Below are 27549 nucleotides of genomic sequence, written 5' to 3'. Positions count from 1 at the left end.
GATTATAAGATGTGAGTCATAATATCCATTATTTGAAAAACTATGTGTATCATATCACCATGCTGCTCATGAGGGCCTATAATTATTATTGGATAATGATTGTGGTCATATTAATTAAAGTACAATGCAATGATCTCAGTTCATTCTCTAAATGTTTCCCCATAAACCACCAGAGTAAGTTATCATGAAATAGAGAGATATTGTAAATGACACACTTAATGGGCCATGGAAAAAAGTCATGTGATTTTTTTTAAGAATAAATTTACTGGCCTGGACCATTTTAATGCATAGCTAAATAAGAAGAGATGAGTCTTCTATGTCCTGCTGGTTCTTCCAAGGAAGATTGGTATAGAACAGATGGATATCATGGGGCTCAAAAAATTGATGCATGGTCAATAACGAGTTCCTTTTCTTACCCTAGTATAGAGGAAGAGCATAAAGGAAAGACTAAACCTGAGAAGAAGTTTCCAGAAAGAAAGACTGGAAATTTATACAGCTGTTTTATAGTGATAAAAAATCCTATTCCAGTCATGGATTTGTATTTCAGGATGTTTGTTCTCTAGTCAGGATGGCTGGGCTACCTCCTTCAGGTTTTCATCGTTATATTCTAGAAATCCATATTTTCTCTCAAGCCTAATCATTTTTGCTGCCAAAGAGGAGCTATTTTTCCCAAAGGTAACAAAAATGCTCTCTCTCACTGTACTCAACAGCAGTCCATCATTAAAAATGCACAGTCTGTGGTTGAAGGGGTCCACCAAAAGCAAACAACATGATGGAATATTGCTTAAGAGGAATGTCAGAATGAAGTCAATTCCTGGCACTGTAGCAACATGTCAGTTCATAACAATGGGTTTGGGCAGAATGGAAGGTTTGAAAATTATTCCCCTAGTCATTAGTACTAAAGAACCTCCCCCCAAAAAATATTTTTGTTCATTTTGTGAACATTTATACAAATTTCCTTTCTATTTCCATATTTTCTGCCGACTCTACTATCACAAACAGAAAGTCAGCGGCCCAGATGCAGCTAGGTGGCACAATGGATGGAGAGCTATACCTGGAATCAGGAACACCTCATTTCCTATCTGGCCTCAGACACTTACTAGTTGTGTGACCCTGGGCAAGACACAACCTCTGTTTCTTTATCTGGAATATCGAGAGAATATCACCTACTTCTCTGGGTTGTTGTGAAGATAAATGTGACGTTTGTAAATCACTTTGCAAACCTTTGAGTACTATCTAAATATCATTATCATTGTTATTATTACAGTAGGAATAGGAGTAGGGATAGTTTCATTTTTGCTTTTATATCCTCAGTGGCTAATACAGTACCTAGGACATTGTAACTGTTCAAAAAAATTCCTTATTTGAATGAAATTGAGACTGAGCAGTTATATCCCCATATAACATAGTAAAATACAGTTCTATAATTCTAACATATGCTAATGATTGTATAGGAGGTACAAAGTACAAAATTACACAAAATCTTTTTTTTTAATTTATAGAAACTAGCAGAACATGTGCATTCAAGTGGGCTTTGACAAGATTTACTCTAATTCTAATTAGAAAGGTATATTCAGGATGGAGGAAACATGGACATAATTGTAGGGAGTAGAGAAGCAACCTGTAAGGACAGATTGAAGATAAGTGAAAGAGTAGGTCTGGTAACAGGGGCAATGTGCTGTGGAAGATGGGATGAAATGGAATCACTTGTGTATAAAAAGAGGTTTGCCTTGGCAAGGAAGAGGATCATCTCTTTCTGTGATTCCAGGGTGAAGGAGGAGATCATGGAAGAAGGCATCTGGGCATCTGGGTGAGGAGGACAGGAGCAGGAGGAGCTCTTAAAGGATGTGGAAAGACAGACCGAAATGGACTCATGATTTTTGATATAGGCAACTCCCAATAAAGAAACTCCATCCACAAATACAGATGAGCAACTGCTTAGCAACTTAGAGTCTTAAGAACTTGCCCAGGTCATGGTAATAAGTAATAAGTAATAAGAGTAATGTAAGTAATGAGATTAAACTACTTTTCCCTGAACCCCATATTATGTGTAGAAGCTAAACTTGAACCCAGGTCTCCCTGATTCTCAAGGAAGCTTTCTATCCACTTTACCATGCCACTTCTCACATTTATTTATAGTGTCCCAAAAGTCTTACTGCAGTGGTCTCTTATTAAAAACTTAAACCTAAGCCAACTTCTGAGATGGCTTGTATTTATATTACTTATATTTATTTATGTTATTTACATTCATTTTTTAGCCACTAAATCTAGGATGAACTAAATTTCCACAGATTCATCTTTTCTATTTTTCCTAAGTCAACCCTCTCTGAGAAGATTGTTGTGTCTCTGTTTCAAAGACTAGAATGTGATGAAAAAAGAAAGAAAAGTGTAGCAGAATGTGAGGCAGCTGGAGTGTGAATGGCGCAAAGTGCTGATTTATGCAGGATTCCAGAAGTGGCCTCCTATAACACATCCAGACATGGTCCCATGATCAGTCCCTCCTACATGGGAAAAGGGGGATGAGATGTTTGGGAATGTAATTGATTCCTACAGCCAATCTTTGGTCAAACCCATGGTTAGTGGAGACTAATTGAAATTTGTTCTGATTTTGAAGGGGAAATTGGAAATATAACTCAAGCACTTATGGAAGTTTCACAGAAAATAAATTGATTTCCATATAATTCAGCTCATTTATGCTCATAGCATTTGTGCTTTCCTTGGTGATCAAGAAAAATCACATTGAACAAAGACTTCTCCAAATAGAATTCAATTTATTTTCAAGTGATATCTGCTTCAGTAAAGGTCAAGTAAAGGTCACAAAAGATAATTTCATCTGGCTAGATGATCTCAGAAGCAAAAGTAATTTCTTCAAGATGGAAATTATTCCAAATGAAAGGGTCCAAAATTTGTGGGTAGGGGTGTAAGGGTGAAAATGACACTGAATTTCTGTAGGCCGCTAGAACAATATTCATCAGTTCAGTAGATACCTAGTGATCCACAGGAGAAAATACATGGAGAATCATGAAAAGTACCTAAGTACTCAAATATCAATATAGTATCACTCAGAGTATGAGGAATAAAGTAACTTGAGATTTTAGTTTCAGAAAGTAAATACGGTATCATAATATTATCGAGTCAAAAGGTTATCACAGCTAGAATATGGTAATGGAAAAATATGTCTTGTTCAAAAGGAGGGAAAGAGGGAGGGAAGGAGGAAGGCAAGGAGGGAGGGAAGAAGGGAGGGAAGGAGGGAAGGAAGAAAGGGAAGAAGGAAAGAAATAAGGGAGGAAGGAAGGAAAGAAGGGAGGAAGGTTTATTAAGTACTTACTATGTGTCAGGCACTGTGGTAAGAACTTTAAAATCTTATCTCATTTTAGAAATAAAATTGTATAACCTCAAGAAATAAAGCTGATTAAAAGAGCAGGACAGTAACACCTTAAGTCATAAGTCAATATCATATACATCTATAGAGATATATTTGAAACTGAGAAGCATGGTTTAAAAAAAATGTTATTGAGTTAAAAGGGGAGAGTATGTACATAGGATTCCTACTCTGGTCTCCCATCATGACAAGGAGAAGTTCTTGAAAGGTAAGAGGGCAGAGACTATAGGAGACTATGTTGCACAGTGGAAAGCACATGTTTTTTGAGCTCATAGAACCTCGGTTCAAATTCTGACTGTCACTTACTAGCTGTGTGACCTTGGGCAAGTCACGTAACCACTAACGCTTAGAAGCAGTTCTCCATTTGTAAAATGAAATTGTTGGACTCCATACATGAATTCAAAGGTTCTATACAAATCCAAATCTATGATCCTGTTCATTTTAGTGCCCCTATTTGCCTCATCTATAAACCAATCTACATTGGTCTAGAGACTCAAAAAAGTGAATTCCATATGCTGATGAAATGATATATCTGGATCAAAACACTTATTTAATTTTCAGTGCTCATGTTGCAAAAAGATCATCTTGAAGATAACCACAACATGTAAACTAACAACTATTTCAGAGTATGTAGAAAAAGGCTACAAATATTTATAATATTCTCCCAACCATGTCCATGTATACTTTGATACTTAGTGGCTTAAATGTGATGGCAATGGGAGGTTGACAAAAAGTATGTCTTTTTTAAAAGTTAAGATGTAAGAAATAAAATTAGTCAAAGGCAATACATAGAAGCTTTACAACTATATACTAGCAATATTTTCCTCTAAAAGAGTCAGAACACAATGGACATGGCAAACACCAAGAATTTAACTATATTTTAACCAATAGGAGACAACTCATTACAAATTTAGGAGATAGAGCAAAATAATCTCTCTGTGTACACTCAGACTATCAGTTTATTAGATTAAATGTCAAAATTAATTAGAATTGGGAGAATCCTAAGGAAAAAATGAGAAGAAATTAGAAGAAATGATAAGTATGAATTTTACAGCAGACTTTATATAGTCTCACAATCCAGTTCTGATAGAAAACTATCAAGGATGACCATCAATTGTGGAATGGCTGAACAAGTTTTGGTATAAGATTGTGATGTAATACTATTGTGCTAAAAGAAATCTTCAGTAGGAAGGTTTCAGAAAAAAATTGGGAGGACTTATATGAACTAATGCAAAATGCACTGAGCAGAACCAGGAGAAATTTGTACATTTTACAAATTTGTACATTTGTACATTATTTGTACAAATTTGTACATTAAAGTAACAGCAATAGTGTAAGGATGATCAACTATGAAAGACTTAGCTATTCTGATCAAGACAATGATCCAAGACAATTCCAAAGTACCCATGATAAAAAAAAATTGTATCTTCCTTCAGAAAGAGAGAAAACTGATAGACTCTGAGTGCAGATTGAAGCATACTTTTTTAAAATTTTCTATATTTTTCTTGTTTCATGGGTGTGTTTTCTTTCCCAACATGGCTTAATATGGAAATATTTTGCATGACTTCACATGTTTAATCAATATCATATTACTTGCCTTCTCAAGGAGTTGGGGAGTTTTAAGAGGGAGGAATGGCATTTAGAACTCAAAGTTTAAAAAAAGAATGTTAAAATTTAATTTAATTTGGAAATGTTTAACAAAAAAGGATTTTTTTAAAAAAAACCCTCATTTTTACTTTTATTAAAGTATATCCTCTCCTTCTTACAGCCACCAGGCTTCTCTTCTAATCTAAACCCCTGAACAGCCACTCTTGCTTAAAAATTTAAGAGTAGAGGGAGCAGCTAGGTGGTACAGTGGATAGAGCAAGGACCCTGGAGTCAGGAGGACCTGAGTTCAAATCCGGCCTCAGACACTTAACAATTACTAGCTGTGTGACCCTGGGCAAGTCACTTAACCCCCAAATGCCTCGCCAAAAAAAATGAATAACAATAATTTAAGAGTAGAATTAAATCACTGAAAGATAAGAGATGATTTGGGCTATTCCCCCTATTTGCCAGCACTCCTTTCTACCCTTGCTCCGTGTCATACAGTACTGAGCCAAGAAGAGCAGTCCATTCAGTAGAGTGGTTCTGCCCTATGGTGCTCTTTCTTCCCATCTTCTGAGTGTGTGCAGACTTTCCATTTAGAGGAGGGGGTTCCTGTTTCCCTGTCAATTATTGCAGCTATGATGTCAAGCACATGTACTACCAGGATAAATAAGCCTAATACTGAATCTATGTGCATCTTTAAGTGTTTTGTTTTGCCTTATTTTTTGTTATATTTTAAGTTCCAAACTGTTTCCCTCCGTTCTTTCCCACCCTACTCTAGAGAAAGTCACCTTTTAACAGAGATTGATACTGGATCTTAAAGCCTTCGTGGTGTTTTCTACTTTATGTTTCTTTTCCTTAGTATAGGAGACTGAATAACGAACTTGAGAAATGGATTTTTTTAAGCCCAGTGGCCATCTTGGGAGTTTAGGAGTTCTTAACATTTCTCAAATCCATCCTCAGACATTTAGAGTCTATATGACTGGGCAAGTCACTTAACCCCCTTTGCTGGAGATGGAAATGTCAAACCTCTCCAGGATCTTTGCCAAGAAAATCCCAAATGGGGTCACAAAGAGTTGGACATGACTGAAACAAACCCAAAACAACAACGTCTCAGAGGTAATTAGCAACAGAAGGGGTTTTCTAGAACTATACCCTTTGAAAAATGAATGATCAATGCCAAGGAGATGAACCTAACCCATACCATTGACAGTGTGGAATCAAAATGAAGGGGAAACGGCTGTTCAGCAGTCCTGTTAAAGGTTTTGGAGTATGATATTTTAAATATAAATTTCTCAGAAGTTGGTGATTACTGTGTCATGTTTTGCATCTTTGTCATTTTCTGCTTTGCGTCTTTAAGCATTTTTTGCAAGGAAAAAATAAATAGCTGTCCTAAATCTGATAAACATTGTACAGTGTGTACCTTTCTACTCCCTTTTGGGGAAAAACTAAGATAAGAGCTAAACCTAAACTTTATTATTATTTTTTTTAGATTCATGAAAACAAGAATATTAACTTTTCTGTGGTCAAAAAAGTAAATAAAAGTGGCAGAGATAAGACCAGAATCCATGTCTCCTAATGTCTAACACCCCTTAAGTAAGTGGAGTGGTATTAATAAATAACTCTACCTAAATAAGTAAATATATATATGAGTTAATAAATAAATTAAATCCTTCGCAATTTTAAAAGTCTGAATCCTATATGTATTTTTTCATAACTTTTCAAACATATTTTTAACCTTCCACTGGACCTTCAATTTTAGGGTCCCAAACATTGAAAAGTGTGTCTCTGCATTACTTTTTCTTTAATTTTTTTTCTGTTTAGAATTTTATTTTCCAAATTACACATAAAAACAAATTTTGCCCCAATTTGATACTAAACTAGAGATCCTGAAAATTAAAGGAGAAATTAATAAGATTGAAAGCAAAAAAACTATAGAATTAATCAATAAAACTAAGAGCTGGTTTTATGAAAAAAACCAATAAAATAGATAAAATATTGGTTAATTAGATTTTAAAAAAGAAAGAAGAAAACCAAATTACTAGTATCAAAAATGAAAAGGGTGATATTACCACCAATGAAGTGGAAATTAAATCAATTATTAGGAATTATTTTGCCCAACTGTATGCCAATAAATTTGACAATCTAAATGAAATGGATGAATATTTACAAAAATACAAACTGCCCAGGTTAACTGAAGAGGAAATAAAATCCTTAAATAAGCCCATATTAGAAAAAGAAATTGAAGAAGCTATTAATGAACTCCCTAAGAAAAAATACCCAGGGTCAGATGGGTTTACAGGTGAATTTTACCAAACATTTAAAGAACAATTAATTCCAATATTATACAAATTATTTGGAAAAATAGGTGAAGAAGGAGTTCTACCAAATTCATTTTATGATACAAATATGATGGTGATACCAAAACCAGGCAAAGCAAAAACAGAGAAAGAAAATTATAGACAATTTCCCTAATGAATATTGATGCTAAAATCTTAAATGAGATATTAGCAAGGAGATTATAGCAAGTGATCACCAGGATAATACACTATGGGGCGGCAGCTAGGTGGCGCAGTGGTTAAAGCACCGGCCCTGGATTCAGGAGGACCTGAGTTCAAATCCGGCTTCAGACACTTGACACTTACTAGCTATGTGACCCTGGGCAAGTCACTTAACCCCCATTGCCCCACAAAAAAAAAAGTTAATAATGATAATACACTATGACCAGGTGGGATTTATACCAGGAATGGAGGGCTGGTTCAACATTAGGAAAAGTATTAACATAATCAACCACATCAATAAGAAAACTAACCAAAATCATATGATTATCTCAATAGATGCAGAGAAAGCTTTTGACAAAATACAGCACCCATTCCTAATAAAAACACTAGAGACCTTAGGAATAGGTGGAGCTTTCCTTAAAATAGTAAACAGTATCTACCTAAAACCATCTGCAAGCATTATATACAATGAAGATAAGTTAGAGGCCTTCCCAATAAGATCAGGGGTGAAACAAGGATGTCCATTATTGCCCCAATTATTTAATATTGTACTAGAAATGTTAGCTTTAGCAATCAGAGAAGAAAAAGGAATTAAAGGAATTAGAATAGGCAAGGAGGAAACAAAACTATCACTCTTTGCAGATGATATGATGGTATACTTAAAGAATCCTAGAGAATCAACTCAAAAATTACTTGAAACAATTAACAACTTTAGCAAAGTAGCAGGATATAAAATAAATCCATATAAATTATAAGCATTTCTATACATGACCAACAAAGTCCAGCAGCAAGAGATAGAAAGACAAATTCCATTTAAAGTAACAGTAGATAATATAAAATACTTGGGAATCTACTTGCGAAGACAAACCCAGGAACTCTATGAACACAATTACCAAACACTCTTCACACAAATCAAATCAGATCTGAATAATTGGAAAGATATCAATTGCTCATGGATAGGCAGAGTTAATATAGTAAAAATGACAATTCTACCTAAATTAATTTACTTATTCAGTGCCATACCAATCAGACTACCTAAAAATTATTTTATACAGCTAGAAAAAATAATAACAAAATTCATTTGGAAAAACAAAAAGTCAAGAATATCAAGGGAAATAATGAAAAAAAATGCACAGGAAGGTGGGTTAGCTGTACCAAACCTGGAGCTTTCTATAAAGCAGCAGTCATCAAAACTATCTGGTACTGGCTAAAAAATAGAGTGGAGGATCAATGGAATAGGCTAAGCACAGGAAACACAGTAGTAAATGACACTAGTAATGTAGTGTTTGATAAACCCAAAGACTCCAGCTTCTGGGATAGGAACTCAGTATTTGACAAAAACTGCTGGGAAAACTGGAAGATAGTATGGCAGAAATTAGGCATAGACCAACATCTTACACCTTATACTAAAATAAGGTCAAAATGGATACATGATTTAGACATAAGAGGTGATACCATAGGTAAATTAGGAGAGAAAGGAATAGTCCACCTTTCAGATCTTTGGAAAGGAGAACAGTTTATGACCAAACAAGAGATAGAGAATATTATAAAATGCAAAATGGATGATTTTGATTATATTAAATTAAACATTTTTTGCACAAACAGAAGCAATGCTTCCAAAATTAGAAAGGAGGCAGAAAGCTGGGAAACAATTTTTATGGCCAATACTTCTGATAAAGGCCTCATTTCTAAACTATATAGGGAACTAAATCAAATTGATAAGAATCCAAATCATTACCCAATTGAGAAATGGTCAAAGGATATGAACAAGCAGTTTCCTGATGAAGAAATCAAAGCTATTCCCATATGAAAAAATGCTCTAAATCACTATTGATTAGAGAGATGCAAATTAAAACAACTCTGAGGTACTACCTGACACCAATCAGATTGGCTAAAATGACAAAAAAGGAAAATAATAAATGTTGGAGAAACTGTGGGAAAATTGGAACACTAATGTATTGTTGGTAGAGCTGTGAACTGATCCAACCATTCTGGAGAGCAATTTGGAATTATGCCCAAAGGGCAATAAAGCTGTGCATACCCTTTGACCCAGCAATACCACTTTTGGATCTCTTTTCCCAAAGAGATCATGGAAAAGAGAAAAGCACCCACATGTACAAAACTATTTATAGCTGTGGTGGCAAGGAATTGGAAGTTGAGAAGATGCCCATCAATTGGGGAATGGCTGGACAAGTTGTGGTATATGAATGTAATGGAATACTATTGTGCTGTAAGAAAAATGATGAGCAGGAAGAGTTCAGAGAAACCTGGAGGGTCTTGCGTGGGCTGACAATAAGTGAGATGAGCAGTACCAGAAGAACATTGTGCACAGTATCATCAACTTTGTGTGTTGATATCCTGTGATGGACTGTATTCTTCTCACCAATGCAATGGTACAGAAGAGTTTCCAGGGGACTCATGATGGAAGAGGATCTCCAAATCCAGGGGAAAAAAAAAGAACTGTGGAGTATAGATGCTGATTGAACCATACTATTTCTTTTGTTTTTCGTGCTATTGTTTTTCTATTTTGAAGTTTTTCCTCATTGCTCTGATTTTTCTCTTATGACATGACTAATGCAGAAATATGTTTAATGTTTTTATATATATATAATATATATGTGTATATATATATATATATGTGTGTGTGTGTGTGTATATATAACCTATATCAGATTACCTGCTGTCTAGGGGAGGGGAGAGGGAGGGGAGGGAGGGAGAAAAATCTGAAATTAGAAAGCTTGTATAAACAAAACTTGAGAACTATCTTTACATGTAACTGGAAAAAATAAAATACTTTATTATCATTTAAAAAAAACAAATTTTGACATCATTTTGGGGGGGGGGGCGAGATAATGAAGGTTAAGTGACTTGGCCAGGGTCACACAGCTAGTGTCAAGTATCTGAGGCTGGATTTGAACTCAGGTCCTCCTGAATCCAGGGCTGCTGCTTTATCCACTGTGCCACCTAGCTGCCCCCGACATCAATTTTTTAAAACTTTGGTTTTTAACTGTCTTTCTCCCTCCCTTCCCGCCCCCACCCCCAAGAACTCAAGCAATTCAATATAAGTTATACATGAGTAGTCATGCAAAACATCTCTACATTAGCTATGCTGTGAGAGAAAACTGATAAAAACAAAACTTCAGATTAAGGAACTGTCAAAAAAATTATGCTGCAATCTGTTTTCAGATACATGAGTTCTTTCTCTGTAGATGGATTGCAATTTTCATAAGTCCTTCAGAGTTATATTGGATCATTGCACTGCTGAAAATAACCATGTGCTTCCCAGCAGATCATCTTACACTATTGCTGTTATTTTGTATGCCGTGAATTTCACTCTGCTTCAGTTCATGTAGGTCTTTCCAGGTTTTTCTGATAGCACCCTGTTCATCATAACTTTTATATAGTACCTTAAACTTGAAAAAGAATTTTCTTCACAATAGCCCAGCAAAGTATGTACCATACATTTTACTATCATAATCAATCATCATAGCTATTTCCCTCCATCCTATGCCCTTCCCATGATATTTATTCTATTTTCTATCTTCTTTTACCTTATTCCTCCTCAAAAGTGTTTTACTTCTGACTGCCCCCTCCCCTACTCTGCCTTACCTTCTTTCACCCTTACCTCCTTATCCTCATCCCCTCCTACTTTCCTGTAGGGTGAGATAGATTACTCCTCCCTCTTGAGCACATTCTGATGAGATTAAGGTCTTTGAGCTAATTCTGTGTTCTAAATTTTTCTTCCTCCCTCCCTCTTCAACCCTCCCTATAAAATCAAGAAATTCAATATAAGTCATACATGTGCAGTTATGCAGAACATCTTCACCTTCCTCAAAAGTGTTTTGCTTTTTACTGCTCCCTCCCCCAATATACCCTTCCTTCCTTCTCCTCTTCTCCCCCCCCCACCCCTTATCTCCTTCACCTCCCATTTTCCCTCAAGGCAAAATATATTATTATACCCACTTGAGTATGTATGTTATTCCCTCTTTGAGCCAATTCTGATGTTAGTAAGGTTCACTCATTCCTCCACTCCTTCTTCCTCTTCCCCTCCCCTCCATAAGCTTTTTTCTTGTTTCCTTCATGTGAGCTACCTCTCCCCAGTCCACCTCTCTCCTTGCCCCTCCCCTGGTGCATTCCTCCTACCCCTCAACCCTATTTTAAAGATTTCATCATGTGTTAGCTAGGTGGCACAGTGGACAAAGCACCAAACCTGGACCCAGGAGGCCCAGAGCCCAAATCTGGCCCCAGACATAAGCCACCCCACCTGCCTGCCCCACAAAAAACAAGGATAAACTAAAAATAAATGCTTTTCCAGATATCATCCCTTCATATTCAATTCAGACCTGCATCCTCTGTTTAAGTGTATCCCTTTCAGCTACTCTAATACTGAGAAAGTTCTTAAGAGTTAGCAGTATTATCTTCTCATGAAGGAATGTAAACAGTTTAATCTTTCAATATCCCTCATAATTTCTTTTTCCTATTTGCCTTTTTATGCTTCTCTAGGGTCTTGTATTTGAAAGTCAAATTTTCTATTCAGTTCAGATCTTTTTATCACGAATGCATGAAAGCCCTCTTTTTTCATTGAAGTCCCATTTATACTCAGTTTTGCTGGGTACATGATTCTTGGCTGTAGTCCCAGTTCCTTTACCCTCTGGAATATCATATTCCATGCCCTCTGGTCCTTTAATGTAGATGCTGCTAGATCTTGTTTTATCCTTATTATAGCTTCACAATATTTTAATTCCTTTTTTCTAGCTGCTTGCAATATTTTCTCCTTGACCTGAGAGCTCTGGAATTTGGTTATAATATTCCTGGAGTTTTCCTCTTGGGATCTCTTTCAGGAGGTGCTCAGTGGATTTTATCAATTTCTATTTCATATTCTGCTTCTAGGATATCAGGGCAATTTTCCCTAACAATTTCTTGGAAGATGCTGTCGAAATTCTTATTTTGGTCATGGTTTTCAGGTAGTCCAAAGATTTTTCAAATTATCTCCACTGTCACTATTTTCTAGGTTAGCTGTTTTTCCAAGGAGATATTTCATATTGCCCTCTATTTTTTACTCATTTGGATTTGCTTTACTGTGTTTTAGTTTCTCATAAATCCATTGACTTTCATTTGTTTGATCCTAATTCTTAGGCAATTATTTTCTTCAGAGAGCTTTTGTATCTCCTTTTCTATTTGGCTTTTCAAGCTGTTGACTTTTTTCTCATGACTCTCCTGTATCGCTCCCATTTCTCTTTCCATTCTTCTGTCCACCTCTCTAAATCTTCCTTCTATCTCTCCTACTTTCTCTTCAAAGTCCCTTTTGAGCACTTCCATAGCCTGAGACCAATTCATATTTTTCTTGGAAACTTTGGATGTAGGGGCCCTGAGGTTGTTATCCTCTTCTGAGGGTGCACCTCAATTTTCCTTGTCACTAAAGAAACTTTCTATAGTTCTCAACTTTCTTTGCTTGCTCATCTTGCTGTTTTTTACTTGACTTATAACTCCCTCTTAGAGTGGGGCCCTACTTCCAAGCTACACTGCCCCAAGCTTCAGAGGGTTCCAAGTGTTTTGGTTTGAGGGAGGGCAGGTTTTTCTCTTGCCTGGCCTATTCTCTGGTCCAGAGATAACCTCAAGCCAACTTGATAATTAAACAGCAGAACTTTCTGTGCTGTGGTAGTTCTTAGCTACGATGAGCCTGCACCCCTCCCCAACCTGGGCCTCCCACCGCTCAAGATTTCTTCCTGGTTTCTCACTTGGGTAGGATAGCTAAATTACTCCTTAGGTCCCACAGACTCCCCTGTTTTTTCACGCCCAACTAGCTGTTCAGCCCTCTCACCTGACTATAAGCTTAGTTCCAGAAGACACAAGTGGTGCAGCTGATTTGGTGGCTCAGGGGTAAGTTCTTCTGGTGTAGCGTGCCTGGGGTCTGTGTTGGCACAATTGTGGGGTTGGACTCTTCTTGCAGCCCATCACGGCTCCCTATAATCTGTCTTTGGCTGGAAAATAATCTCAGCCCACCTTTTGTGGGTTTTGCTGCTTGAGGGAGTTGCTTTATTGTTGTTTTGGGGGTAAACTTTAAGTCATTTATTTACTTCAGGACTTTGGGGTGAGGACATTCAAAACAGATACAAAGAAGAAGAACTTGGCCCCTCTTGTTAAAAGTCATTCTCCCTCAGGACAGAAGTGGTCTACCTGAAACCAGAAATGTGATTCCCTTTGTATATCAACAGCCTCACTGGGCCAGTGCCCATTTGTTATTATACATAAATAAGCATATATAAAATATATAAAAAGTAGAATGTGAGTGAGGGGGAGATAGTGTTGGATCAAGAAATGTCTCTTGGGGGTAGCTAGGTGTCACAGTGCATAAAAGCACTGGCCCTGGATTCAGGAGGACTTGAGTTCAAATCCAGCTTTAGACACAACACTTACTAGCTGTGTGACCCTGGGCAACTCACTTAACCCTCATTGTCCCACAAACACACAAAAATGCCTCTTAGAGAAGGTAATTGAGTTATGTTTGGAATAAAATTGGGGATTTTAAAAAGTGGAGGTAAAGAAAGACAACATTGCTGGCATGGGAGAAAGATAGCCTGTGCAAAGAAATGGAGGCTGGAGATGGCATTTTATATAAAGAGAATAGAGTATAAGCCACCTTAGCTGGAATATAATGTGTATGAAAATATTCTATGGAATAAACTAACTGACTATAAGCAGTACCAAAATAGATTATGGGTAATTGTACCAAAAATGGGGACAGTTGGAAGAATTTTATATCATAAATATCATTATCATATTAGGTGGGTGGGGAGTAGAGAAAACAGTAGGAAAAAAATCACAGTGTGATCAAACTGCACTACAATCCACTTTTTTGTTTTTTTGGGTTTTTTTTTTTGAGGGGCAATTGGGGTTAAGCAACTTGCCCAGGGTCACACAGCTAGTAAGTGTTAAGTGTCTGAGGCCAGATTTGAACTCAGGTACTCCTGAATCCAGGGCCGGTGCTCTATCCACTGCGCCATCTAGCTGCCCCTACAATCCACTTTTAAAAATTCTAAATGACATATCAAAATGCTAAATATCCTCTGTATAAGGCAGTGAGATTGACTTACATTGAGTAGTCTGTTGGCCAAAGCCATTTAGAGTCATTTTAGGTCATAGGTCATAGGTCATATGATCATAATTATTTAGAATTGGAATCTCAGAGATTCAAGCATCTAGCCCTTCATTTTGCAAGGACTTAGATTAAATGACCTGCCCAAAGTCACACAAGCAGTAGTACCAGAGCCAGATTCTGAATCTGGGTCCTACCCAACTATATTTGCTTTTTTTTTTTTGGTGGGGCAATGAGCATTAAGTGACTTGCCTAGGGTCACACAGATAGTAAATGTCAAGTGTCTGAGGCCAGATTTGAACTCAGGTCCTCCTGAATCCAGGGCCAGTGCTTTAACTACTGCACCACCTAGCTGCCCCCCATATATGCTTTAAACATACATACAATGCATAATTCATTTTTTTAAATTCAGAACTAAAATGATGGTCTTAATTACTGCTCATCATAGACAATGTTTTCAGAAGGATCAGGAAAATGCAGAATTAAGACTGACAAAAGTTAGAGAAGATAATTGGGCTTTCTATCACCCCTGGAAAATTCAATTCTGTATGCACCATACCCATGGTGCTTCTAGGGATGAAAGAGGAAACACCAAAGGGCACAGGCTTATCACTTGATGCAAAAGAGAGCAGATGTGCTACTATGTAAACATGACATCAGACAGAAAGGTGAAAATGACCCCTCCTTTTACAGTTTTGGATAAATTGGTAAAAGAGTACAATTTCTAAAAAAAATGTTAATAGTAGTTTCTAAGATATATATGTATATGTGTGTATGTGTGTATAAAATCATCCCTTGGTTTGTATTTATTATACAAATCAAAATAATTGCTCAGTTAAAGTAGACTATGTTGGGGCAGCTAGGTGGCACAGTGGATAAAGCACCGGCCTTGGATTCAGGAGGACCTGAGTTCAAATCCAGCCTCAGACACTTGACACTTACTAGCTGTGTGACCCTGGGCAAGTCACTTAACCCTCATTGCCCCACAAAAAATAAAAATAAAAAATAAAGTAGACTATGATGACTGCTCTCTGTATGCAATGATATGGCATGGTCAGCTATTACTTTCTCTCTGTCAATTAAAAAATATATTTTCCTTACACTCAACACATGTGGAGAGTCTTGAAAAAGAGTTCCTGGCAAAAAAAAAGGAAAAAAAGATACAGAATACAATCTCCACTTTTCCCTGGGGTTTTTCCATTTATGCTCACTTCATATCAACAAAAGCAGAATGGATTATTCTAGTAGAATGATATATATTTTCCTTTTTTCAGAAATGTTACTCTTTTTCATGTCATATGAAAATAATTCATAGAGTACTCTTTTACTTGTTTACTCTATTATCTTCTAAATTGCCAAGTAGTATGGGATGCACCAGTCTGCTAATAGCAGCTTCAAATGGGTTTGTTTCACAGTGTCCTTCCTTCAACTTTCGCCAAGCCATCAAGAAGGAAAAGATAAATCTTGCAGTGGAGGAATGCCAGAGAGGAAATCCGTCTTCCCATTACTCTGTGGCTTACCACATCTTAGAATTTAAATAATAAAGAAGCCCATATGTACTTACCCCGTCACCATGTTATGACCAGGGTGGCTTTCTCATTCCAGGTCAGAAAGTGTTATACCTAAAAAGGACCTAGGTCCATTAGTCATGTTGGCAAAATAATGTCTCTCATGATCCAAAAGAAAATGTTCCTCTTTTATTAAACCAGTTTCTTTCTAACAGAAGAAGTTAGTCAAGATAAAGATACACCCATATTTAACATGTGTGAAGCAATCTCATCTAGTTATAGCGAGATTTTTGTGACATCAGTTGACTGACAGTTTAGTCAATATCTAGATGGTAAACTTCAACAAATTGAGTCAATGCCTGACACCTTGTTAGAAATTAAAGAAGTGGCCAGCACTGGCTGTCTGACTGATGGATTTCTCTCTCTTCTAAACAAATGATCTCCCAAGGGGAAGTTTTGAATAAGATGCACCATTCCATTATCAGTGAACTGATAGCAATGATATGTGACTATTAGAAAACCAAAATAAATTCAAGGTAGCTAGATGATACCGTGCATAGAACACTGGGCTTAGACTCAAGGAAACCTGAGTTCAAATCCTACTTTAGACACAATAGTTCCGTAACCCCAAGTAAGTTATTTAACCTCTTTGTGCCTCAGTTTCTCCATTTGTCAAATAAGGATAATAGTTGTTAGGACTGAATGAGATAAAAAATATAAAGAATTTTACAAATTTTAAAGTGCTATATAAATGTGAGTTATTTTGTTTCTGAAAATTCTGTTCTCCAAATCAACTTTCATAGCTTCAGGATAAGATTCAACTAGTAAAGAAAGTTTTTCTTTGTCATTGTCTTGTCCATTTGTTCCTGGGGAGAATATAGAGAAGAGAGGGTGTCTCATACTAAAGCATGAAACACTAAAATCTGTGTAATAAAAGAAGAAATTTCACTCTTTGGAAATAAGAGTTCCTGATTTCCTTTACACCACCCACCCACCCCACCAACAACAACAACAATAAAGAAAATTTTACCATATAAGGCAAAAGGGGGCAAGCTTTGTTGTTGTTGTTGATGATGGTGGTGGTAGTGGTGGTAGAGATTTTAGTAATCCCCAGACGCTTTGAAAAACACACAAGTAAGAAAAACCAGTATGGTTGCTTTTACCTATTATTTTTCTGTGCACCTTGCCCTTTTTTCTCTAGTTTTAAAAGCACAAAAAGTCTAAATGGAAAAAAAATTGCCACTTGCCACCATCATATTTAATACCCTGTAACATTATCCTGTTAACCCTGGCATTTTTATCCTGACCTTACATTCTGTTTATTTCCCAATAGCAAAGGTATAATGGTGAGAATACAGCATGAGTAACATCAAGGTAAAACAAGGTCTTCTGTAAGATTGTTTTCTATTTTAGGGAAAAATATGCTCATTCCTACTGTCTCAATGCTTTTCTCTCAGGCTTCGAATGAGTGAAGTCATTCTTAAACCAACATTTATATAAGGAAACCAAAAACAAGAAATCCTTTTTTAAAAAAAAGGTGGAGCTACATTAAGTTCATGAAGAGAAGAAAGTTATCCATTGTGCCACCCACAAAACATTCTGATCTAAAGAAGCATACAGATATTTTATTCAGAAATGAGTTAGTCAGCCAATAAACATTTATTAAACACTTACCATGGGCAAGGAACTGTGCTATAAGCACTGGGGACACAAATGGAGTATAAGAAAACCTCTCTCTTCAAAGACCTTACAATCTAATGGAAGAAAACAATAAACAAAAGGATGCTGAAAAGGGTGGAAGGTTGGAGGGAGGAGAATATCTGGCTCTGGGAGCATGATGAAGAAATTGAAAGGACTTTAGCTGGCTAGAAAATGAAGAGTTAGTTGGCCTGAGTCCCCTCATTAAATGCTAGTTTTAGAAGGAGCTTTTTGCTCAACCCCTCCCCCCAATCAGGGAGGCTGATGAGGTGTGAGTACCAAGGATAATTTGATTTTGCAGGATAATGAGGCTCCTAGTGATGAGGTTCCTGGAGGCACGATGGAGAAATTCAAAGGGGTGCAGTTGGATAAGAAATGAAACTAGGCAGTCCCTTGAGGGTAGAGATCTAAAACTTGTGTTCACCACACTTGCATCTTCTTATTGACATTCATAAAGACAACCTGTCTTGGGAATGAGATTGAAAGATAAACTGATTTAGCCCTAAATCTCACTCTATACTTAATATGCCTCTTTCAAGCAAAGAGATTAATTTTATACACTACCATTTTAAATCTGCAGAATAATAATGCCCAATATGCATACCCTTTAGTGTTTGTGTAGGGTTCAAAATGGATTTGGGAGTAGGGGGGAGAATAGGAAGAGTAAGAGAACCCTGGTGGATATTTATCCTGTCACAAGCAGAGCACCAGGGCAGCTAGGTGGCACAGTGGATAGAGCACTGGCCCTGGAATCAGGAGGACCTAAGTTTAAACTCAGGCTCAGACACTTGACACTAGGTGTATGACCCTGGGCAAGTCATTTAACCCCAATTGCCTCAAACATCCAGGGCCATCTCCAGTCCTCCTGATGTATACCTTGCCAGTGGACACAGATGGCTCTAGAGGAGAGAATGAAGTGACTGTACACAGCCTTTCATCACTTAAATACAATTCACCGCAAATCAAGACATCACCCCAGTGCCATTTTCTCTTCAAGAATGAAGGACAGGGGCAGCTAGGTGGCATAGTGGATAGAGCACCAGCCTTGGAGTCAGGAGGACCTGAGTTCAAATCTGGCCTCAGACACTTAACACTTACTAGCTGTGTGACCCTGGGCAAGTCACTTAACCCCAATTGCCTCACCAAAAAAAAAAAAAAAAAGAATGAAGGACAAACAATACCAACAAGACAGAGCACCAGGGACTTAATGGCAACAAGAACTACACAGATGAGTTATGCCTTTGTGCATGGAATAGTATGTACAGATATTCATTTTAAAAGGTAGCAAATAAAATATGAAGAGGGTAGATCATACAGAGATTTAGGAAGAGAATACTTGGTATTCTCAGAATATTGATTGTAAATTAATTAGAATCATTTAAAAAACTAACATAAAAGTATTTCTCATAATTGTAGTCATGAATTTCTCTAGTGCTTTGCAAAGAGCATGTAGCTGGTACAGTGGATAGGGTGCTGGGCCTGAATTAAGGAAGACTCGTCTTCATGAGTTCAAGTCCAGCCTCAGATACTTACTATCTGCATGACCCTGGGCAAGTCACTTAACCCTGTTTGTCTCAGTTTCCTCGTCTGTAAAATGAGCTGGAGAAGGAAATGGCAAAACCATTCTAGTACCTTTGCCAAGAGAACCCCAAATGGGGTCACAATGAGTCAAACACAACTGAAAAATAACTGAACAACAAAAATTATAAATAAATATACATATATATATATACATATATATATATAATATCTCACTTTATCCTCACAAAAGCCCTAGAAGAAAAGTATTAGTTAATACCTTCAGTTTACAGATAAGGAAATAGAGGCTGACAGAGGTTGTGACTTACCCACTATATCATAGCTAGTAAACTACTGAGGCAGGATTTAAATGCAGATTTTCCTGACTCCAAACCCATCCTTCTCCATTATGTGTTACTGCCCGTCAGATGGCCCAGGTTAGTTTTTCTGTTCTTGTTCCCTTATCTATAAAAAATAGTACCCTAACTTTCCTATAGACATGTTATACCACATAGCACAATAAGCTCAAGCTGAAAGTGGAGTCTAAATATAAAAGATCACACCATTAAAAAGAAGTCAGAAGAGAACAAGATCATATAATTTTAATAGCTGTGGATAGGGGATCATTTCTTATTAAATAAGAGATAGAGAAACATAAAAGGCATATTTTTAAAATATTTAATTTATCTGCAACAGAAAAAAATTTTCCACAAACACAATCCATGTAGCTAGAATAAAAAGGGAAACCATCAATTGGAAAAACATATATATTTGTTCTTTTTTTTTTTTTTTGCCGGGCAATTGGGGTTAAGTGACTTGCCCAGGGTCACACAGCTAGTAAGTGTTAAGTGTCTGAGGTCAGATTTGAACTCAGGTCTTCCTGACTCCAGGGCTGGTGCTTTATCCACTGCACCATCTAGCTGCCCCAGAAAAACATATATATTTGTAGAAAATATTTCTAATAAGGACTTGATAGGGAATGGGAAAGGAACAAGCATTTGTTAAGTCCCTATTATATGCCAGCACCATGCTAAATGCTTACCAAGTATTATCTCACTTGATAGCCAAGAAATATAGATATATATGGAATAATTAAAGAAATATCTAAAAAGGGGTCATTCCCCATTGGATAAGTGGTCAAAAGATAAAAACAAATAATTTTCGAAAGTTGACTTGAAAACTATTAATAGTGAGACAGCTAGGTGGAGCAGTGGATAGAGCACCGGCCCTGGATTCAGGAGTACCTGAGTTCAAATGTGGCATCAGACACTTAACAATTACTAGCTGTGTGACCGTAGGCAAGTCACTTAACTCCAATTGCCTCACCAAAAAAAAAAAAAAAAGAAGAAAAAAAGAAAGAAAACTATTAATAGTGTTAAAAAAAATCCTGTTCCAAATAACTAGTAACATTATGGTGTTCAGTTGTTTCAGTCATGTCCAGCTCTTCATGACTACATTTGGAGGTTTTCTTTATACAGATATTGGAGTGGTTTGCCATTTCCTTCTCCAGTTCATTTTAGAAATGAGGAAACTGAGGATTAAGTGTCTTGGCCAAAGTCACATGACTAGTAAGTATCTGAGGCCAGATTTGATCCCAAGAAGATGAGTCTTCTTGATTCCAGGCCTAGAGCTGCCCCAGTTATGATGAAATGTGAGTTAAAACCTCTCAAAGGTTTTACTTCATAAGCCAGAAAGTAGAAAAAGATGACAAAAGATGGGAATAGGCAAAGTTAGTGGGTGTGTAGAAAGACAGGGAGACTAATACATTGGTGGCAAAGTAATTGTCCAGTAATTTTAGAAAACAACTTGGCATTAGTGTTTAGGAAGTGGTCAAAATGCCATACTCTTAGACTCAGTTGCTACTACAAGACATATACCCTCAAAAGGTCAGACAGAAAGGTTCCATTTAGATTAAATTATTAGTTGCAGTCCTTTCGTGATTGTAAAGAACTAGAAACAAAATGTGTTCATCAACTGGGGAGTGGTTTAACAAGTTTTGATGCATAAATGTAATAATATGCAAGTGTACTGAAAGAAACAATATGAAGAAATCAGAGAATTACAAGAAGATTGATATGAATTGGTACAGAGAAAAAGAAGTAGAATCAGGCTAACTCTACACAGTGCTTAACAAGAACAATAAAGTAAAACCCCACTCAGTATAACTATAATGATCAAATGTGGGCCCAGAGAAGAATTGAAAAAGAACATGCCTCTCTCCTTTCCTTGGAGAGGTAGTAGACTATGAGTGTGGACAATCACACATACTATTGATCTTTTTATGAGAAGGAAATAAGCATATATTAAGTGCCCACTATGTGGCAGGCAATGTGCTTAGCCTAAGCACTTTATAAATACTATAGTATCTTATCCTCAAAACAACCTGGGAGGTAGGTGCTATTATAATCCTCATTTTATAGGCATGGTATTTTATTACCTAGCTGCTGAGCAAGAATGGGATGATAGGAATATGTATGTGTGTATGTATGTTTGTATATCTGTATGTATGTATGTTTGTATCTTTATGTGTGCATATATAGGGATATGTTTTATTGTTGTTCAGTCCTTTCAGTTGGGTCTGACTCTTCCTGACCCTATTTGGGGTTTTCTTGTCAAAAATCCTGGAATATTTTCCCATTTCTTTCTCCCAGCTTATTTCACAGGTAAGGAAACTGAGACAAACAGCGATTAAGTAACTTGCCCAGTGTTGCACAGCTAGTAAGTGTCTGAGACTGGATTTGAATTCCTGATTCCAGGCCCAGTATTCTATCTGCTTAACCACCTAGCTGCTCCTATATAGAAATGAGCCTGATGTAACGATTGGAATAACGCCACCTGCTGGAGACTTACTGTAGAAGAGTTCCACCCATGAAGCGAAGGTCTTTGAGGACAAGACCAGGAGTCTTTTCTTTGGGGTCAGGAAGTGGCGCGGGCGAGTGGGAGGAGGAAGGAAGAGACTGGCGCTCGGGTCACGCGCTCTTTCCTCTGGACTCTGGTGGAGAGTGGAGCTAGAAATGCGTTCTCCCTTTAATAGATAGGAATCTAGGCCTTTTTCTCTCTCTTTACCAAATTCTTATTCTACTTAATAAATGCTTAAAAATCTAACTCTTGCTAAAGCTTATACTTTATTGGCGACCACCCATTAGATATTTTAGACAGTTTAGCTAGAATTTTAGCCCTTAACACTGATGTAAAAACGAAAGCCCTAAAACACAAGTGTTGATAACAAACAATAAAAGTATACAAAGCAAAGAATACTCTGCAAATGTTCTTTCCTTCATATTATTTTTATTAAAGTGAATCACAAAGCCATCCACAGCTTCAATCATTATGCCTTTTCACTGGGACAAAAATTCTTCCCAGCTCAATCCTGCCCTAAATGGGAATTACAGGTAAAGCCTCAGATATGTACAGACCATGATGCAGTTTAGCAGAACCTTGTGCAGACATCACCACAGAATACTTTCTTCTGAGATGTCAGAAGACCAAGTCATGCCCCTTTTATGCTTCCATTGCTCAGACAGGCAAGACAAACAGGGTCTTATACTAAGATCTTGCTTTTCCTGAAACACAGAGTGACACAGTTCCTCATCCTATAAGAAGAGATCCCAGTAAATTATATCAACTTACACATGAGAATGCATAAGGAGAGAACCCAGAGTCATGACTAAAGGTGCCTGGGTCAAGTAGCATCATTTAAGGGGTCCATAAATGTATTTTAAGGCAAATTCTTAGGGGGTGAGGTAAAGCTTAGGAAGAGATCTCAGACATCAAGACAGAAGACTCCCAGCCCTTTTAGCCCTGTACTGAGGAGACAGACACAAGAAACAATAGACATACATCAGGTAAGACCAAAAGACTTTGGAAGGCCACTTCTAGGGGGCTTACTGGGAAAGGAAGTAGAAAGACAGAGGAGATATATAATATTATATATATATACATAGATACACACATATAATGTTGCATAATCAACATTATTCATTATGCTAACTGGGTACTAAACTCAGCTGTTTCTACAGACTACGAAGTACAAGTTCAATTAACATTGTTTAAATATTACACAATAGAGTAAAGGATTTGGGGTCAGAAAAGTCCTCCATTCAAGTCCTGCCTCAGATACTAGCTATGTGACCTTAAGGAAGTCACTTAAACTCCCTTAGCCTCAGTTTCCTCATCTGTAAAATGGGGATATTTATTAATATCCTACTTCACAGAGTTGTTATGAGAATGCAATGTGATAATCTGTGTTATCTCATAAGGCTTGCTTAACAAACCTGAAATCACCATATAAATGTTACCTATCATATTAGTATTAGTACTAGGAAGCAACATGTTTAGTCTAGATTCCCTAGAACTAATTGAATTTGCATCCGGATCATCAATATCAATCATCTCATGCTCTGACACTATTATATGTAATCTTTACCCCAATAAATGATATTGGAAATTACATGAAAGCATCTTTTCCTGGAGGTTGGCTGAGTAGTTATTATGTTTACACCTATGCATTATTATGGTGTCCAGATTCTCAAGATTCTCAAGTGACCAAAGAGTTGGGGAGGGACTGACCACCTGTGCTGGTCACCATTAAGGGAATTCTCTTCACCATTATACTTAGTAAAGAAACATTCTCCCCCTCCTCTCTAAGTGTACTTTCCTTTGGCAACTTTTTTTTTTAACCACACAGAAAATTCAGTACTCAGCAACACTTCTTATCTGTCATTTGCTTCATTTTCCAAGGGCATGTTTCTTCCTCTGACATGATTGTTTCTGGTAACCATGTCAACCTCCTATAGACATTCTACCCATCAACACAGGAAGCCCCATGGCTGAAATATTCAATACAACAACAGGATACTCTAATTTCTTCCCCTATGATATACAACACGTAGTTAAGCAATTTTAAGTAGCAATGTTTAAGGCCAAGACTATTGCCTTATGGAACAATCCAGTATGTTTTGTTCTGTACAAGGGAGTTCACAGAAGTAAATCAACCCACTATAAGCCCACATTCTTCACATGGCCTTGACTTTTTCAACATCAACCAGCAGGTACAAGGAAGGCCATAAGAAGGATAAAAATGAGCTATTTCGACCTCAAAATACTTCCCCCTTTTATTTCTTCCAAGAGATCCTAGGCATAATAAATAAAGTTACCTAATGCAGCTGGAAAAGTTCTATAAATACATGGGGAAAAGAGTTGGATTAACAATGGCCAATCCACTTTTCTGAGCTATTTTAGTGCCTAAATTAAATTATACCATGGCAGATCCAGTTGACCAAGTCATGTAAGATATCTAAAAAAGTGAAAATCATCTCTAAAGCAACTGATAATATGGCTGTCAGAAGACATGAATTCATATACCACTATACTCTATAAGTTTTAAGACATATCCCTTGATGGTTCTGCTCATCATTTCCCCATGAGATTTTATATTCTTTATATTTAATCCCTCTACTTGGAGAGTCTCTACTGCTTATTCATTACCTGGTATAATATCAACATGAGAAAACTTTAAATAAGTTTAAATAATGAGGATAAATTTAATTCGTATTTAAATAATGAGGATGAATAAATTTAAATAATGATGGTCAATGATAGCATTTCATCAATAATTTAATTCATTGTGTATTTATTGGGTACAATACACTTTGCACCATACTGAGCCCACTGAGCACTAGCTTTAAGCCTATGTGTTCCTTTTCAATCAAATCCTCTAAAAATCAAATTTTCACACTGTACAATAGGTCTATGCTCATCTTCCATTCAAACATCCTTCTCTTGTTTCAACCAGAGCTATGGATCTTGGATAATTTGCTTGAAAATGAAGATCTGCATCCTATACCATAGAAGAGATCCCTTTCATCTCTAATATCATTAGCACAAGGTCACCAGTTCCTCACTTTACCTGTACAGGATCTCAATATGTTCCTGCTGAAGGTCTAATTTTCAAGTGGAAATTAATCAGATGGAGACCCAAGGTGAATCAGTGGCACTCCCAAGAGGAAAAGGCACAATGATGGAATTATTAAAGATGATTCCCTGTAATGTTATAAAGCATCCAGCAACTACAACAGAGTAGTTGTGCTGCCACTGAAACAAGATACAATCCTTCTAACAGTTCCTATGAACTACTTCTTAAGCTACTCTATTCAGAAGCAGTAAAAGTATGCAATGATCTTTTAAAAAAGTTTGTATGGACCCAGCCCCATTTAACACCATTTAAATTTAGAGTTTCATCTAACATGAAACTTCCCTTACCTGCAGAGTTCTCCACTGTCTGCTTTTTCCTCTAGAACATTTTTCTTTTTCTCTTCTTTCCCTGCTATTCCTCCACTTGGGCACATATTCAGTCTAATACCATGACCTTTCCCCCAGTCCTATTGTTGCTAGTTTTCCCTGCCCCCTTAAACTTGAAAATAGGCTCCTCCATCTTTATACAGAGCTAAACTAACCTTCAAATCACAGTCAATGCTCTGAACTTGATCGTTTCTGTTTACCTAGTCATTTGTCCATGTTACTTGTTCATGACAGCCATTGGAGAGTATGTATTGCCTGGACATGGTACTGACCATTAATGTTTAATGTCAGTGAGGCACTTGGAAGAGCACCACTATTGAAAGAATGCTAAGTTTTATACTTTTCAAATGAAAAACAATGAGATAATTTGCTATTGTTGAAGAAAAATTCAGAGTGAGCAATCTAGTAAAATCTCATATTATTCAGTTCAATTTTAACCCATCTAATTTTGTACCCCCTTCCTAGGAAAGATCTATTAGCATAACAGGATTAGCCCTTAACACAGGTATTAGCCAAAAGGTGCCCATTCTGTCCCCAAAAACTGTGTCATAAAGATTCTACTGTTTTTATATTTTAATAGCACTATGCTTCTGAGGAGCTCAAATCACGTTTCCAAAATCACTATATTTATTCCTCAATATTCCCAAAACCTTGGCAAAGGTAGGCAAAGAGTGTATTACTTTCTCTGATTTGTTTATGGATAAATGAAGGTACAGAACATCTAATGCCTTTCATAAATAACCTAGCAATCCCACTTGGATGGGTCTTGGGGGGGGGGTTGAACAATCTTAATTATTGACCCTGAGTGGAAATTCTTGCATCTTCTCTAATCCTTTTCAAAGTGTTTTAAGCCATGCTCATCCCCAATCATACAAATACAATTCTGAAACTGCTTGATAAAAATCTTTCTCTAGAAATTCTAAATGATACATGAACCTTATCTGACAAAGAAATTCATTTCTCCTTTATGCAGAAGGTCCAGGCCACAACAAGGAGACAAGGTGGATAAAGCATAAATCATTATCCCACATCTACACTGAAAGTCACAAATCGCCCTAAAATAATTTTATTATATTTATATTAAAGTGCAAGTCTGATAGAAAATACCTGTTATAAACATCAAACATGGCCTGCATTGATGTGCAACTTATTTTAAAATTACAGTAACAAGGAAACAAACCCTGTATTTTGGAGTGACCTCAAACTTATCATAGAACAGTTTGTAATAAGGACTTCCATAAAAAAGTTAGTTTTCAGCTAGATTCACCATGATCCAAAAATTTGGAAAGGAAATTTTCAAAATTTCCCATAAAATAAGGTGCTCAGAAGATTGCAAAAGATACTTACAGAAGAAGGTCTTTTTTGCTCGTGGGTTCATCATTTGGTGATGTTTTCATCAGGAGTCATCATGCTTTTGATCCTTAATATTATTCTTCCTTGAAGGTTTCTTCTCTGTAATTCTCTGAACAAGGTCACATCCACTCCCAAGCCATCGTCCCATACTGTTTTCTTGCTTTCATGAACGCTGCTCCCATAGATGGATTTCCTGTCCAAAAGACTCAAAAGTGAACGTGCGTTGCTGAATGCTAGTGAACTATGCTACCAAAATACTCACTGTCTTAGCAATTTGGCTCAGGAGCATATTCCCTGATTAGGGATGATGAAGAACTGCAACCCAACTGTTCCAGAGGACTTTAAAAGACAGATGCTTCTTCCTTACTATGAATGAGCAGATCAAAATCATTAGTGCCATTTATTCTCACTAGTTCTCTGGGGCTCATGTACTATTTACACACAAAGCATCCATGTACTTACTGCATGCCATATAATGACCCTACCAATTGCTAGAGGATTAATATCCCAAGTATATTTTAGAGTCAGCCTTAGTATGCTTTGAAGTACATAATGTTTTCCATTCTTGAAAGGACAAAGAGATCTACGTTGTCAAAGTTTATTTTT

The 27549-nt window shown here is 36.8% G+C and overlaps 1 protein-coding gene across 2 annotated transcripts in view; it reads right to left on the bottom strand.

Moving 5' to 3' along the window:
* Nucleotides 1–27140, bottom strand: part of KCNK2 (potassium two pore domain channel subfamily K member 2) — a 301669-nt gene extending 274529 nt beyond the window's left edge. Inside the window, exon 1 of one of the 2 annotated variants that reach the window (XM_043999510.1) lies at nucleotides 26938–27140. In XM_043999510.1, the coding sequence (XP_043855445.1) occupies nucleotides 26938–26971 (34 nt within the window). In that variant the 5' untranslated portion in view covers nucleotides 26972–27140. Of the gene's footprint in view, nucleotides 1–25551; nucleotides 25616–26937 lie in introns of those variants that run through there. The other variant, XM_043999513.1, reaches the window with a different exon arrangement.
* Nucleotides 27141–27549: the final 409 nt, after the last annotated feature.

This window comes from Dromiciops gliroides, chromosome 4, assembly GCF_019393635.1.
Source record: "Dromiciops gliroides isolate mDroGli1 chromosome 4, mDroGli1.pri, whole genome shotgun sequence".
Taxonomy (NCBI): Eukaryota; Metazoa; Chordata; class Mammalia; order Microbiotheria; family Microbiotheriidae; genus Dromiciops; species Dromiciops gliroides.
Note: the sequence above shows the minus strand (reverse complement) of the source record. Positions and strands in the feature narration are given on the sequence as shown.